This window comes from Hydra vulgaris, chromosome 01 (genome assembly GCF_038396675.1).
Source record: "Hydra vulgaris chromosome 01, alternate assembly HydraT2T_AEP".
Classification (NCBI taxonomy): domain Eukaryota; kingdom Metazoa; phylum Cnidaria; class Hydrozoa; order Anthoathecata; family Hydridae; genus Hydra; species Hydra vulgaris.
In genome coordinates, this window is record NC_088920.1 from 72,345,113 (window position 1) to 72,362,177 (window position 17,065).

Here is a 17,065-nt window from a genome sequence, read left to right on the forward strand (position 1 = left end):
TGTCACAGAACTGAAGTTCTACATGTATAGTGTATATACTAGGGTGTCCCACTTTTAAACTGACCAAAATATTTTCATTAGCACTCATTCTTAATCATCATCATTAGGCCCCAGGACCCACCAAAAAAATTTTTAGACTTCTAAGTACATGGGTTCAGGTAGAAGCAGGTTTCATATGAGAGGTTGCGTTATTATTGAAAAAAATATCGCAAACATCTTCATTAATCAATCATTTTTGATCTAAAAAAATATTTCCTTAATTTTTAGCTTTTTAAAAAATCACAAATGTTTATGTTAAAATATTTATCACAAAATAGCAACAATAAAAAGGTCAAAATCTTTAAAAAATCACATAAAATCAGTTTTTTTCATATCTTTTCCAACTTCTTTTCTGTTTTTAGTTACAACTTGCATTGTGTCTTGTAGTAATCCTTCATCATGGGTTTGAGCCACAAAATCTTGAACAAGTCGAATGTGACTCAGCCCTATCATTGACCACTGCAAGGTTTGCTACTTGATTTTGAAAATTTGTATATGAAACATTTGAAACATTAAAGTTATCATCTATCCATGTTTTTATCATTTCTCTAGAAATACCTAAGTAAGTAAATATCAGCCAGGACTCCTCTGTAACAATATCAGGCAAAACTGACATGGGAAGTATATGTGTTGGTGAATCTGGTTGTTCTGTACTGAACTCATCAGGTGATGGAGGATCAAAGCTTATCAGCTTTAGAGCTATTTCAGCTCTTTCCTTTGAATCTAGATCACCATTTGCTATTGAAAGAATAACCAACTGAGGGGTCAGGTACCAACTATGACGAACCAGGCTTGAATGGAGCTTTTTTGCCAGGGGACCATACTTGGATTTATATAGCTCATTTGACATCATTTCTAAAGACAGTTTGAAAGCATCCAAATCATTTGATGGTGCCTGGGCTGCAATAGGAGACTTCAGGAAGTATGATCCATAAAATGTGACAATAAAGTCAGTTGACATTTGCAACATATCTTTCTCACTTTTATTCAATTTTGAATTTATCTTCGAAGTCAGCTGCATAATCAGCAAATATAGGCAGTCAGCCATGAATCTGGCATAATGATGTGCACCTGGTTGCTTGAATTGGAAACCAGGTACATGGCCCTCAAGGTAAATGACCAGTAGTTCACATAGAGCTTTATAGTCTCCTCTTTGAAAACAATCTCTTTTCAAGGCTGTTTCACAAAAATTCTTAGTATCTATTACTCTTGTATGAAAAGTAGTACCTACTTTAAACTCAACTCTGTCATAGTTAAAAAAAAAGCAATTGATCCATGTTTTTAGCTCCTTCTTGTATTTCTCGCCAGTTATTTTGGAAATCTTTATATATTGCTCCTGATGGCGATTTTGTTGTTCCTTGAATATAATCCATTGCATGTGATATGTGCCTTTCAGATATGTGGTGCCTAAAAAAATTTAAACATGAAAAACTGTACACTGTACAATGTAAATGTATTTGACAAAATAAATGATTTTTATAAATATTTTAGTACCTACAGAGGAGCCAAAGCACTGGTCGTTGAAGCACATGATCCACCAGGAACTTTATAGCCCCATTGTACTTTCCAGTGTTAGAGGCAGTTGTATCTGCACTACAACCAATGATTTGGTCAGTGAGCTCATAGTATTCTAAAATGTTCTGAATAGCAATAGCTTGATCCTGTCCTTTAGATGACTCAATTTCTAAAACTCCGAGCAAGAAATCTAGGGGTTCATTGACCTGGGGTGATGAAAGACTGAGAGCTAGCCTTTCTACAGTTTCAGACATTTTTTTTTCAGTAATTTTTCTATAATGCTTGACAAGTTTTGTATCAAAGTGAAGGACAACCTTTAAATCTCGTACTTTGTCTAGATTTTCTTCTCTGACCATTTCTGCTTCATTTTCAATAACAATCTTTCTGTTTTTATGCAGACCACTCTTTGATACAGGAACTGTATTGAGATTAACACCAGCGATACTGAAAAGTGAGGCCAGGAGTGAGGTTTCTGCTCTAACGCTTACCTTATACCTGGTCAAAAATGGAACCCATTTGTCAAGAATGTCATTCATTGAAAGCTGCAGGCAAACTCTATTTTTATTAATCTTCTGTTTTTTTGGTGAAGGCTCAAAATCACTATCATTATCAGTTGCACTTGTCCCACTTGATGAAAATGATACTTCCATCTCAAAATTTTCATTCTTTCCTTTTCCTCTATTGTTTTCTTCTTTGACCTTTCCTGTCTCTCTTTTTCCCGTTCATCTTCTCTATGCATTCTCTCTATCATATCAAACATTCTTTTTTCTCCATCTTTAATTTTTTCATGATAAGATTTGTCTTTACTGTTGTCAAACTTTACCATTTCACCTCTAAATGCTTTCTTCAGGAACTCAATGTCCTCTCTTTTTGCATCTTTGTCTCTATTTTCATCATTTTTGATCAGATTTAAGATATCTGTTTTATAAACTTGAAATGTACAGTTTGCCTCATTTACAAAATCCTGTTTTTTTTTATTTAATTGCTCCTGTTTCTCTCTATTTTCATAAAGGGTTCTAACTTTGCATAGTTTCTGGTAGCAATCATAAGATTGTACAAGCTTTTCCTTTACTACTTGCTCTGTTAACCGAAGTTTTGAATCAAAACCACCCCTGTCCCAAAGATTTAACAGTTCTCTGAGTATACATACACCAGTGAATTCCCCTCTGTTTTTAATTTTACACTCCCCTTCACTGCAAACCATAAATCTTGACCTTGACATTTGTGCACAGGATAAGTTTTGTTTATTGTTCTTTGATCTTAGCCAATATATTCGACGACAAACTTCTCCCATTGTGGGTTGTCTAAAAAAATTAAAAGTAGGTTTACATTGTTTTTCTACATACAACTATTTTTGATAAACAATTTTACTCAGCTTTTTCTAATATTTTTTAAAAGTAAATATAAAATATAACCTGTTTGGTGCAAACATATGAAGGGGATGCTGAAACAAGTAGAGTGTTCTTCTACTCCTGTTGGTTCGCTGAGGAGCTGGACTTCTGCTTTGGGATGTACATGAGGATCCTGGCTGATGGTCCCTGCTAGTTCTAGGAGAGGTATTTCTCAAAGAAGAATGACTTTGGCATAAGGAAAGCTCTTTGGAACTCTCCTCAGTTCTCTCTCTTGCTGCACTCTGACCTTTTCTGGTCCTAGAGGATCTGCGGAGGGTTCCATCATCATCACTATCCATTATATATATTTTTTAATTTAGATATTTCTGAAAAATCAAATGTAATAGAAATCAATCAAGTCACATCACATAAAAAAGAAAATAAAAAAAAACATATGAATTAGTAAAATTGCAGATGTTTTAATATTTAATATGATAGGATACAATTTTATAATGAGTATTGGTATTTTTTTGTTTTCAGCTGGCCTAAAAATTAAAATTTTATTAAAAAAAACATGTTTAAGGTCATTTAAATGCATTAAAATTACATTATAGTTTAGAACATAATATTATTTTCTACATTTGATGTTTTGAAATATTTTTTTAGACCAAAAATGTCTAAAAATTGAAAAAATTCTGTAAAATTTATGAATAATCACGCAACCTCTTATATAAAACCTGCTTCTACCTGAACCAATGTACTTAGAAGTCTAAAATTTTTTTTGGTGGGTCCTGGGACCTAATGGTGATGATTAAGAATGAGTGCTAACAAAAATATTTTGGTCAGTTTAAAAGTGGGACACCCTAGTAAATACGTTTCTATGTTACAGCAAGAACTAATTTATAAATTAAAATAATATTAGTTAGAATATGTAAAATGGATATGTGATATAATAATGATTAAACATATTGTTTTATATATATATGATAAAAAATCATACATATATATATAGATAATAATGTATGATAGTGAAAGTCAAAATGAAAGTCACTCAGTATAGTTGAGATACATGGATCTAATCCATATTATATTATTGAGCTTTATTATATTAATATCAACAATAAATAAAATATGTGACAAATATGTTTTGATAGAAACATTCAAAACATGGCATGTTGAACAAAAAAGCTATACCCAGTTCTTTCTGCAGTAAATGTGATGCTTTTTTTTTCTTTAAACCTACTAATAAACTTAAAGGATTACAATTTTATAACAATAGTTATATCTAAAAGTATATTCATTTGCTAAAACCATTAATTTTATTACTACGCTTTGTTATTGTTTACGAAAGAGTTCCACAGTTTAAAACAAATGTTATCGAATTTCAAAAATATAAAAAAACACAATATTTTTCGAATATTTTATTCGAAATATTTTAAATTGATATTTTAGAAGAAAAAAATTATCACTTATAAGAATGAATTAGTTACAATTTTTGACATCGTAAATTTGATATATGAACAAAATATGTATAATAATTGGAATAATTATAATAATTTCATCAATAATGATGAGACATAAATATAGATTTATGTGTAAATTTTTTGTGGCCTGGCTTTTTATACTGGCCTTAAGGCATGTGCCTTATTTGCCTAAGGGTTAATCCGGCACTGGTTGTGTCTATAGACCACCTTTATCGCATAAAAATGATATAAATAAAACAATTATATTGGCTAAGCAAGCTGTTGATAGAAAAACGTATAGTTGTATGTTACTAGCCGGTGATTTCAACTTTCCGGATATCAAATGGCACAATGATGACAGGATCGAATTACTAAGTTGATGACAAGATCGAATTACAAAAAACATTTTGGATTTAATTATTACAGACTTATCAACAAGAGTAATCAACTTATCTATCTCTCTGCCGTAAGGTAATTCGTCGCAAGGTCATCGCATATTGAGTTTGGATTACGTCGTCCTTTCTAAAACAAAAAATTTACTTTCTCAAACAAAAAATATGACTTTAATAAAGGTGACTACATAAATTTTGGTAAAAAGATTATGGAAACTAACTGGAAGCAATTATTTGAAAATAAAAACACTAATGAGTGCTATGAACTTTTCTGCAATAAATATAATAAACTCAGCAAGCAATTTATCTCGTTAAAAAAAGTCCATACCACTCGTAATTCGCCGTGGATGAATATGGAGGTACTGGCTATAATAAGGCAAAAAACAACAACTGGCAATTACTTATCTGCGACTAACTGGCGATCAGCGACACTGATTCGTGAATATAGGAAACAAAAGAAGCCAAGTGGAGAAAGCATGTAAACGTCGTGTTCAAGTATTTGCAGCACAACTAGCATCAGATAAAAGTAATCCTAAAAGGGTGTGCGCTTATGCTAAGGCGCAACATAGTGTTTATGTATCTGTTAGTGCTATATCTGATGCAAAAGGTGAAACGTTAACAGAGGGAATACATATCGCAAATAGACTTAACGAACACTTAAAGTCAGTTTTTGTTGATGATAGTAAAAGTAATCACTTACCTATTTTTGAGAGAAGGCATTATCAAGAAGACTTAGGGGATATAATTATTAATTTTGAAGCGACGCTAGCTTATTTGAAAGGTTTGAACCCGAATAAATCTATTGGTGCTGATAACATTAGTCCAAAGGTACTTAAAGAATGCGCAGCTCAAATGACTTACCTTTTTACTTACTTTACAATAAAGCACTGTCCGAAGGCTCAACACCTACAGGTTGGAAACAGTCACACGTCACACCGTTGTTTAAAAAAGGAAGTCGTCTTGATGCCGCTAATTACAGACCAGTGTCTATCACATCAGCTTCATGTAAAGTAATGGAAAAGATTATCAGGGAACAGATAACTAAATATCTTGAAAAAACGAGCTGCAATGGATAGAGTCATTTTTGATTAGTAGAAAACAGCGAACTGTTTTAGGTGAACACTCTAGCGACTGGACCGATGTTCTAAGCGGAGTTCCTCAAGGGTCTGTACTTGGTCCAACATTATTTATCATTTATTTAAACGACTTAACGGATAAGTTAAAATCAGTTCATAAAATCTATGCTGACGACACTAAACTGTTACAAGAAATAAGACCTGAGTTTCACAATGCTGATCGCATGATCCTCCAAAATGATTTAAACATTGTCACAGAGTTGTAAAAGAAATGGCTAATGGAGTTAAATGTTCCCAAATGTAAAGTTATTCACCTTGGTAATGGAAATAGTAATCATGAATATGTAATGAATGATGGAAATACATCACTTACTCTTGAGGCAACGGATAATGAGAGAGACTTAGGCATCTTCATATCTAATGATCAAAAATGGAATCAACATATACAGGTTGCAACATGTAAAGCGAATATGATATTTGGCCTATTAAAAAAAACATTTAGATCAAGAGATATGAAGCTTTGGAGTAAATTATACACTACGTATGTTAGGCCGCACCTGAAATTCGCTATTCCGGTATGGTGTCCTTACTTAAAAGGTGACATCAAAGAAATCGAAAAAATTCAGCACAAAGCAATAAAAGTATCTCATGATTTAATAGGATTACCTAACGCTGAAAGGTGTCGTCGGCTCAATTTTTTTACTTTTTTTTTTTTTTTTCTGTAATTATTTATTTTGCCGCTTAAAAATGTTTACATTGCAAATACATTTGTATAAACTATTGCCTGGAGCAAGAAGAAGGCGTATTCAGCCTTATCGCCGAGCCCCATTTAAAAAAAAAAAATAATAGCAATAAATTCTACATTACCGTAACGTAAAAATATATATAAAATAACAAATAGAAATGAAAACCGAAAATAACTAATATAATTAAAAATAAAAAATAGTTTTTTTTTTTTTTTTAAGAAGTGTTGAAAACAATTGCTAAAATGTTTAATAAAAAATAAAAAAGTTAAAAAAAAAATAAAATTACTTGAAGATAAAAGACAACAAAAAATGAAATTTCATAATTAATATAATCACTAGATAAACTATTAACATCATCAGTGATATTTTATATATATATTTTTTATTTTAAATATTTTGTATTAATTTATATTAATCACTGATACAATTAAATCTATTTTTTATATGATTGTTTTTAGTTTAAAATAAACATTTAAAGTTGGATATATCCATGAATAATAATAATCGTTTTGATTCGTCCTTAAATTTCTCTAATGTAGTCTGTTTATTGTTAACAATATCTGGAAACTTTTTCCACAGATTAGGTCCGCGGTATTTAATTGAATAGGAAGTTAATTTTAATTTATATTTTGGAACAATAAAATTGTTATCTCAAAAACTTTGTTGAGTATTTATGGTTAATTTTATTAAAATAAGATTGAAATATTTTTGGAGATAATCCATTTTTTGTTTTAAACATAAATAATAAAACTTGGTGTAAATTAAGTTAATACCATAGTTATATAAATTACTAGATACGGCATAGGCAGAAATAATTGAAGCCGGGCAAACTTTACCTTTATGACGTCGAGTGAGGCAGAAAAATATAGTTTAATCAGCGTAAATATTGAACAATGTTTACAATTTAATTTCAAGTTATATTTTGTATTGCATTAAAACAATAACTTCGAAGAAATTTTAAATTCATTTATGGTTTATATATATTTTAATTACAGATGATCTAAATAAAATAAATCTTAGTTATAAGATTTTAAAAATCTACAAAAAAAAAGAAAAAGCTTTTCAAATACTCAATATTAGTGTAATACTATTAGTTTAATACTGCAATGCAAATAAAAGTTTCATTAAAATAATATGTCATGAATTACCTAACTAACTTGTATATGGTTGTATAATGCAAGATTTATATGGAGTTTTAAGAGACTAATATTGAATATAAAATTATACATCTATATTTATGTATAATATATTTATTTATAATATACATATATATTTATGTACAATATATTTAAAGATTTAGTACTTGTTTTAAAATGGTTTTCGTGCAGTGCTTTTGGGTGTACAGCTAGATCTGCTAAAGGGGTTTCCAGAAGTTTTCATAGATAAGAATTTAGTATCTATATAAATTAAATGTTTTGATTTTAAAGATTCAATAGAAATTTAATATATTGATTTTAAAAGACAAACACTGTATTTATAATGAATCCTAGCTATCCATTTTTAAATAGATTTCCAGTGAATCCAGATAAAAGAGCAGCATGGATTCTTGCAACAAAACGAAAGAATTTTGTCTTCCGCTAGTTTTATTGGTTCAGATCATTTTTCTAAAAATTGTTTTGACGAAAGCAAAACAATAGGTTACTGTTTGAGAAAATATCTGAAACCTGATGCAATACCAACAATTTTTGATTTTCCAAAACATTTTAGAGCAACCACTAGTAAAATTCAAAAAGCACCAACAGAAAGAATGCTGAAAAAACAGATAAAGAGAGAAAAAAATGGCACAGTTTTTGAGAATACTTATGAAGAAAAGGTTATTAGTACAAATAAAAAAATGAGTGTAGAAGATTGCATGGAGACTGATTCAGACAATTTGCAAACTGTCAACAAGAAGTTGTCATTTGTATTAAATGTTTATAAATTACAGAAAAAACATATCAGATATGTAATGCAACAAAAGCGCAGACTCAAAAAAAAAGTTGCAAAACTTCAAAATGTGATAGATGAATTACAAGAAAAACGTTTAATTAGTGATGAAGCCACAGCAACTTTAAATCGTCTTAATCCTGGTGTTAAAGATTTAATTCAAAGAGAACTGAATTCCAAAAGCAAATTAAAATACTCTCCATTATTGCGAACTTTTGCATTAACATTGCATTTTTATTCAGCAAAAGCATATGATTATGTCAGACAGTTTGAGAAAATGGTATAGTAGTATTAATGGACAGCCAGGCTTTACTGGCTGTCCATTAATACTACTATACCATTTTCAAGCATTCCAAATTTTAAAATTGAAAAATAATGAATCTACCAAACAAATTGTATGCAGTTTGATGATGGACGAAATGTCAATTTGAAAGCAACTTGATTGGGATGGGCATACATCCTATGGCTTTGTTAATTATGGAACAGGATTTAACGATGACAGTGTTGGTGTTGCTAAAGAAACTTTTGCTTTATTGTTAGTTGCTGTTAATGGACATTGGAAAATCCCAATAGCTTATTTCTTAACAGATGGACTTAATTCAAAAGAGAAAGCAAACATTATTTCTGAATGTCTCATTAAAGTTCATGAAACTGGAGTTCAAGTTATTTCTTTAACTTTTGATGGTACAGCTGCAAATTTATCTATAATAAAAATTCTTGATGCTGACTATAGTGATATAAAAAATCTGAAACCGTACTTTAAACATCCAGTAAATGAAGAACCAGTATTTTTAATTCTTGATGCTTGCCATATGTTAAAATTAGTTAGAAATTGCTTTGGTGAAAAGAAATTGCTAAAAGACAATAACAATGGTATTATTAATTATGCTTTCATTGAACTATTGTATGAGCTTCAATCAAAAGAAGGAATTCATGCTGCTAATAAACTGAAAAAACACCATATTGAATGGAAACAACAAAAAATTAAAGTGAAATTGGCAGCACAAAACTTAAGTCAAAGTGTTGCAGATGCTCTTGATTTTTGTGCAAACAAGTTAAAATTAAAAGAGTTTCAAGATTGTGGACCAACTATCAATTTTATTCAGCTTATAGACAAAAGTTTTGATTTATTAAACAGTCGGAACTTTATTGGTAAAAATTATAAAGCTCCTATCTCTTCAAGCAATTTGGAACACTGTAAAAATTTGTCAATATGGTATGTCAGTACTTGTCCACTTTGACAGACATTGCTGATAACTTAATTTATAAAACAAACCGAAAAACTGGCTTCATTGGATTTATGTTTAGCCTCCAATCAGTAATTCAACTTAGCCGATACTTGATTTTAACTCCAGAAAGCCAATTTAAATTCTTGTTGACATACAAACTGAGTCAAGATCATATTGAAATGTTCTTTAGTGCTGTTAGAAGTCAAGGTGGTTTCAATAACAATCCATCAGCAAAACAGTTTATGACAACATATCGACGTTTGTTGGTACATCACTCATTACGAAACATAAAAACTGGTAATTGTTTAGCTCAGGATGCTACAGAAATACTTTCTGTAACAAAAGAAATTGTGAATCATCAAGAATGTAAATTAAATGACAATGATTCAACTGTGTTTATAGCTAATGAGGATTTTATACCAGTAAGTATTATGGAACCATCCCAATTGTCTGAATATTCCAAAGAAGTAGTGAAGTATATAGGTGGATTTGTTAGTCGAAAACTAAGAAGATCTATTAAATGATAATTCACAAAGTTTACTTGTTGATCAAAAAAGCAGAGGTGGTCTACTTCATCCATCAAAAGATGTTATTGTAATTTGTTCTTTTGTTGAAAAGTTTAAAAGACAAAGCATTCCAGACAAATCAAAAATCAAAGAACTACAACTTTTTATGGAATCTATTCCACATTTAAAATTAACTATCCGCCGTCATTTATAATCTAAAGCAATTTTTAAAGGACTTACAAGTCACATTGAGGAACTCCCAGTGAAAGATAATCATTTGGTTAAACTGATCAATTTGATTATAGAGGCCTATTTAGATGTACGTTTATACCATGTCTCATCCTGTGCAACAAGTTATATACAAGGAACACAAGTTCGAAACAAACTAACTAAACTTGTGTTGTTCAAAAATCAGTGAAAGAAATTAATATCCACATTATATATATATATATATATATATATATATATATATATATATATATATATATATATATATATATATATATATATATATATATATATATATATATATATATATATATATATATATATATATATATATATATATATATATATATATATATTGCAGAATGTTGCAGAATAGTGGCGTAAAATAATTTTATTTTTTCGCTTGTTGTGAGACTTGCTCAAAGTGGAGACTTTTTAATATAAACTTACGGAATATTTTAATATCTTTTTAAATTTTTTTTTTAAATTTTTTTTTATTATTTGATAGACTGCCTGCCCCAACCAAACTCTCCATCAATGTAGCAGCACTTCCTTGTAGCAGCAGGCTGTAAGATAATCGATGTAGCAGAACTTCCTTGAAGCAGCAGGCTTTAAGATAGTCGGTGTATGTACTGAAGCCAATGAATATTAGTTTATATTAAAAAGTCACCACTTTGAGCAAGTCTCACAATAAGCGAAAAAATAAAATTATTTTACGCCACTATTCTACAACATTACCATATATATATATATATATATATATATATATATATATATATATATATATATATATATATATATATATATATATATATATATATATATATATATATATATATATATGTATATATATATATATATATATATATATATATATATATATATATATATATATATATATATATACTATAAAATAACATATAGTATTTTTATTTTAAGAAAAACACTGAAAAAATACCTTGATCCAACAAAATAAGTACTTTGTCAATGCACGATATTCCAAACATGTATTTTATACATAAATATAGGTATATATTATAATAATTATAATATACATAGATATAGATGTATATAAAAATGATTAGTTAGTCTTCAGAAAACACCATTTTTTGAAACCAAATTAGTATTCAATAAAAGTATAACGTTAAAATTTAAACTGTATATTTTATTTGCTAGTACAACTTCACTATAAATAGCTCATTATCAAATCCTCAGGTGCTGCTGACAAATTGTTAATAGCCTCAAGTCATGAGCCTAATTATTAAAATTATACAAATAAACAAACTCTCTTGAAACTTAATAATATATATTACTTTTAATAAACTTTTTGTAATAGTAATATGCTTTACAATATATATATTATTTACATATTATTTTTATTAAACGACTATTTACGAATTGTTTTGCCTCACTCTACGTCACTTTTTCAACGGTAGCTCGGCTTCAAAATATTTTCCAAAATTATATGCCTATGCCGTATCCAGTAATTTATATATCTATGGTTTATACACATTTAAAACACCGAGCACACGTAGAAGTGGTTCGCAAGGAACACTTCTATCGGCTCCAAATACTATTCTGCACGCATGTTTTTGTTTGTTGTAGAGTTTCTTTAGCTTTGTATGGTTAGTACTACCCCACACAATATTACAATAAGACAAATAACTATGGATAAAGGCAAAATACAATTTTTTCAGGGATGATATATTTAGAAAAGGTTTCGCCCTGAACATCATTGCAATATTTTGTGAGATTTTTTTTTCAATACTATTTATATGTGAAAACCACTGTAAATTTTCATCCAATTTTACTCCTAAAAAATTTATGAATGATTCTCTTTTAATAAAAGTGTTATTAATTTTAAGATCTGGTAATTTAAGAGGAATATTTTCAGATTTACTTACTTTATGAAAAAGTATATATTTTGTTTTATCCGCATTTAGTGAAAGTTTATTACTTTCAAACCACTCACTAACTTTACATAGCTGTTCGTTAACTATTTCAAAAAGTGATTTAACATCTCTGTGAGAAAAAAACAAAATTAGGTCTAAAAGATTTGTTGATAAGTATAAGTCGTTTATCTACATCAGGAATAAAAGGGGTCCTAAGATAGATCCCTGAGGAACCCGGCAAGTTATGGAGTATGGAATTGTATTTGTTTGATCATAGTATAAAAATTGCTTTCTGTTTTTCAGATAATCTTTGAACCAATGTAAGTTTTTATTTTTTACTCCATAGTTTTCGAGTTTTGTTATTAGAATATAGTGATTTACGGTATCAAAAGCTTTGGACAGATCAATGAAAACTCCTAATGTAAAACAGTCATTATCTAAGGCGTTAGATATTTGATTGGAAATTTCAACTACTGCGTGTTGAGTAGAATGCTTATTTTTGAAACCAAATTGTTTGCAATACAACATATCATTTTCAGTTAGATGATTATAAAGTCTGTGATACATTATTCTCTCTAGCAATTTTGAGAAACATGGTAATATTGATATAGGCCTGTAATTTAAAATATTTGACTTATCTCCAGATTTAAAAATTGGTGTAATACGGGCAATTTTTAACTTATCAGGAACAATACCTGACTTTAATGAGAGATTGAAAATGTGAAATAAAGAAGGTTCAATGACGTCAAATACTGATTTTACAATATCGACACTAATTTTATCAAAACCTTCACTTATTTTACTTTTGAGACTGCTAAAAGCAGTTCTTAACTCACTCAGTTTTAAATCAGTTTCATCTATAAATTTATCAAAAGTTTTTAAGTATGAATCGAATGGAATTGAATTATTAGGAATTTTAGAGGCCAAATTTGGGCCAATATTAACAAAGTAGTTGTTTAGTTCTTCAGCTATAATTGATTTTTCATAAACCAACGTGCCATTAATTAAAAGATTTTTTGGCAGCGTGCTTTTGTTGTAATTATTTTTTCCGATTAAATCCTTAATTAAATTCCATATTTTTTTAGTGTTTCCTTTGGTTTTTTCTAATAGCTGTGCATAATAAAGTTTTTTGAGTATTTTTTGGTTTTTTCAAATATATTTTTATAATTTTTGTAAATTATTTCATTTTTATAAGATATTTTATATATAATTTTTCTTTCTTTTTTGAAGATTTTAGTAAACCTTTAGACATCCAGGGAGTTTGGAACGACTTATTATTTATAATTTTTTTTATTTCTGGAAACGCTATTTCATATTGTTTGCAAAATTGATTAAGAAACAATTCATATGCATTATTAGCATCATTTGATTGCAGAACTAGATCCCAATCAACGCAATTTTGTAAACAGTTTTTAAATTTTTTTAAGAAGTTTTCATTGATCTGTCGCCGAATTAAGGTGGATTTTGTGGAAATATTGTTTATTAAAAGGCTATTTGTAGCTAAGAATGTAGGAAAATGATCCGAAATATCGGTCTGTATTATACCTGTGTAAAGAGGGTTATTATGAAAGTTGTTAGTTATGATGTTATCAAGAAGAGTAGAAGACCTATTTGTTATTCTTGTAGATTTGTTTATTGTTGGGATAAGGTTATTTTGTAGGAGAGTGTTTATAAAATTCTTAGCATTAATATTTGAGGCATAGTTAGCAGGTTGATGTTAAAATCTCCGACCATATAAATATGTTTTTTTTTATTTATAATTTTGTTTAGAAATGTTTTAAGATGAGTTTTAAATTTTTTTAAGTTTCCAGACGGCGGTCTATAAGTAGCATTTATAATTGTGTTTCTTTCGGCATTATTTACTAATTCAATGCACAAAGACTCACAATCTGTTTCGTTGACGCAGAGATCGTTACGTAAGACAAAATTTATTGAATTGTGGATATAAATACAAACGCACCCACCTGCATTTACTTCACGTGCTTGATGTCATCGATGATGTCATTTTCATTTGAAGATTTAAATATGAAATTTTCCTCCATTTTTAAAAACAGTATAAATTAAATATGCATAGTAATAATGAAAATAAAATTGCGTTAATTAATGACAAATATTATAAAACTTATTGCATTTTTTTGCATCCCAATCGTGAATTATCAATTTATCGTAAGATATGAAGACAAACTTACCAGCCGCTCTTTCGATTTTCATTTTTTCCCTTAAATCTTTACGGATTTGTGTCGTTTCGAAACAGAAGTCTTCGTTCATATAAACATTTTTCCCTTTTAGTTTACTCGACTTACTCAAAATTTCGACTTTGTCTTTATAATCTAAAAGTTTTATTACTATTGTTCTTGGCTTTTTAAATTCTTTGCTGCCAGTTCTATGGGCCCGTTCAATTTTGACATTATTAACAGATAAGATATCTTCAAAAACTTTTTTACCTTTAATTCGCTTTCCTCCCAGCTTTTACCTTCATTTTCATCAATTCCATCTACTCTTAAATTATTCCGTCTCGACCGATCTTCTATCTCCCTTAATTTTTTTTGTATGCGTATACTTTCTGAATTATTTTCTTTACTGCAAACTTTTGCTTTTATAACTTTTTCATCAATTAGTTGTTCTTGAAAATTCAAACTATGTTTTAAATCATCGATTTCTACTTTTCTAATCTGTCATTAAATATTTTTAAGTTTCCACCAATAAAAACTTTTTCTTGTTGCTTTAACATCAGTTCAAATTCTTTTTTGTAATCTTCAAACAATTTTGTTATTTCTAATAATGTAACTGCCATATTATATAAAAAATTATTTATTTTCTTTAGAAAATCAAATATAAACAAATTTAGCTTTAACAAAGTCGTTTGAAAAAAAAAAAAAACACGTCCGCTCGCGATGATAACTTCTGAATACTTTGGAAACTCGCAGAGGACTTCAGTTTAAGCTAGAAAACGATTTTGAGGGTATCAATTGGCAGGTTTTGAGAGTATCAATTGGCAGGTTTTGAGAGTATCAATTGGCAGGTTTTGAGAGTATCAATTGGCGGTTTTGAGAGTATCAATTTGGCAATTCACCAATTCGCAGATCATCTTCCAACGTCCTAATGCGTGAATTCACGTATAATAATGCTCGTCACAATTTTTTTACAAATCGTATGGTCAATGATTGGAATAACTTGCCGTCAGTATGCAAAAAGGTTCAATCAGTTAACGCATTTAATAATAAAATTGACAAGTATTTTTTTTCTACAGCTGCAAACAGTACATCTTTTACTGAAGATGAGCTGCACGTTTATTAATTACTTCGTGCTTTAGCAGCTACAAATATTGGCTTTTTAGATACTATTTGTCATAGATGTAAACTTTAACTAAATGAAAGCAATCTTTTTTCCCTTTTTCCCAATTTTGTTATCAACTTACTTGCTATAAAATAACAATTGCTTTTTTTTACCTAAAGTTTATATTTTACAAACCATATAATTTTGTATAACTTGTTGGTTTTATTTGTTTGTTTTTTAATTATTTGTCATTTTATCTACGAGGACTTATTTAAATATATTACTATATATTTATATTATAAGTATTATTTCTTTTTAGTATTGTATACAGGTTGTTTTTGAAAAAAAGGGTCTGGCAACAAGATCATTAGGATCAAGGTTTTTTTTCACCTAGATCTTGAGTTTATAATTCTACGGATTTTACATGTTGTAAAGGATTTTATTATGTAATACGAACACACACACAAAATAAATTCTCTCCCCCCCCTCCCGTTGTACGTACCAGCATGATTCCCCCTCCCCCTCTCGCGTTATGGAAGGAGGTTGATTTTCCAATAAACTGTCTACGTACATAGACATAATTTATTAAAAAATCATCCCCCTTCGATAACGCGAACAATTTTCAAAACATTAAAAAACTATTTTCTCGTTTTTCTCTTAATAATTCATAAGAAAAAATAAATAACAGTTGTAACCGAAGTAATTAGGGTTAGGACTATTGTAATTGTAAAAATTAAATACAATTACACATTACAATACAATAATATTGTATTGTAATATTACAGAAACAATAAAAAAATTTTATTTTGGTATTGTTTTGCTGTGATGAAAAACAATTACAATAAGTATTGTATTGTTTTTTTTCTAACAATAAAATAAAATTCGAAAACTATTGTATTGCATTGTTTTAATGAAATAAAATTACAATAACTATAGTAGTGTATTACTTTACATTAAAGTAGAAAAGCTCACATATTTATATTCATCTCTGACGAACTTACTATTATTTTTGCTATTTTTTTATTTACGGATTTGCAATATATTGCAAATTTTATTTTTTACATATTTAGATTTCGCACCACCAATCTTGTTATGTATTTCTAAGCTCTAAATGGCCGCAAAATATTGCCTGTCTGATGATAGCCTTACTATTATGAAAAATAACATTCATAAATTATTTTACATAAACAAGTCGAAAATCTCAACTTAGATCATTTTGTTTCTGACAATTACCGGATTTAAATTATTCAACGAAATATTTTAATGTCACAATTTACTTTTTATTTGACCAATCGATGTGTACATGATATAATATCATGTGAGGAAAAAGTGCCTTTCTATTGGTATTAGATTTACAGCGTTTTTAACAGTAAATGCATACGAAGTTTAATAATAAACTAAAATTTGAAAAAAATAATTCAAGTCAAAACTAAAATTTCAGAACAT

At 28.8% G+C, this 17,065-nt stretch overlaps 1 protein-coding gene across 1 annotated transcript; it reads right to left on the reverse strand.

The window, feature by feature from the left end:
* Positions 1 to 293: 293 nt before the first annotated feature.
* On the reverse strand, positions 294 to 2,357 carry LOC136075586 (uncharacterized). Its single transcript, XM_065789113.1, has 2 exons — positions 1,538 to 2,357; positions 294 to 1,446 (listed from the first exon to the last, which is right to left on the reverse strand). Exons 1-2 carry the CDS (start codon positions 2,202 to 2,204, stop codon positions 437 to 439), a joined length of 1,677 nt encoding a protein of 558 aa, XP_065645185.1. The 5' UTR covers positions 2,205 to 2,357; the 3' UTR covers positions 294 to 436.
* Between the last annotated feature and the right edge of the window lie 14,708 nt (positions 2,358 to 17,065).

What these genes read in the sequence shown, in the direction of transcription:
- LOC136075586 (XM_065789113.1), bottom strand. Translation starts at nt 2,204, where the DNA reads ATGGAAGTATCATTTTCATCAAGTGGGACAAGTGCAACTGATAATGAT. An exon ending in ACCAGTGCTTTGGCTCCTCT is followed by an intron (nt 1,447 to 1,537) that starts GTAGGTACTAAA and finishes AAATTTTTTTAG; the next exon opens with GCACCACATATCTGAAAGGC.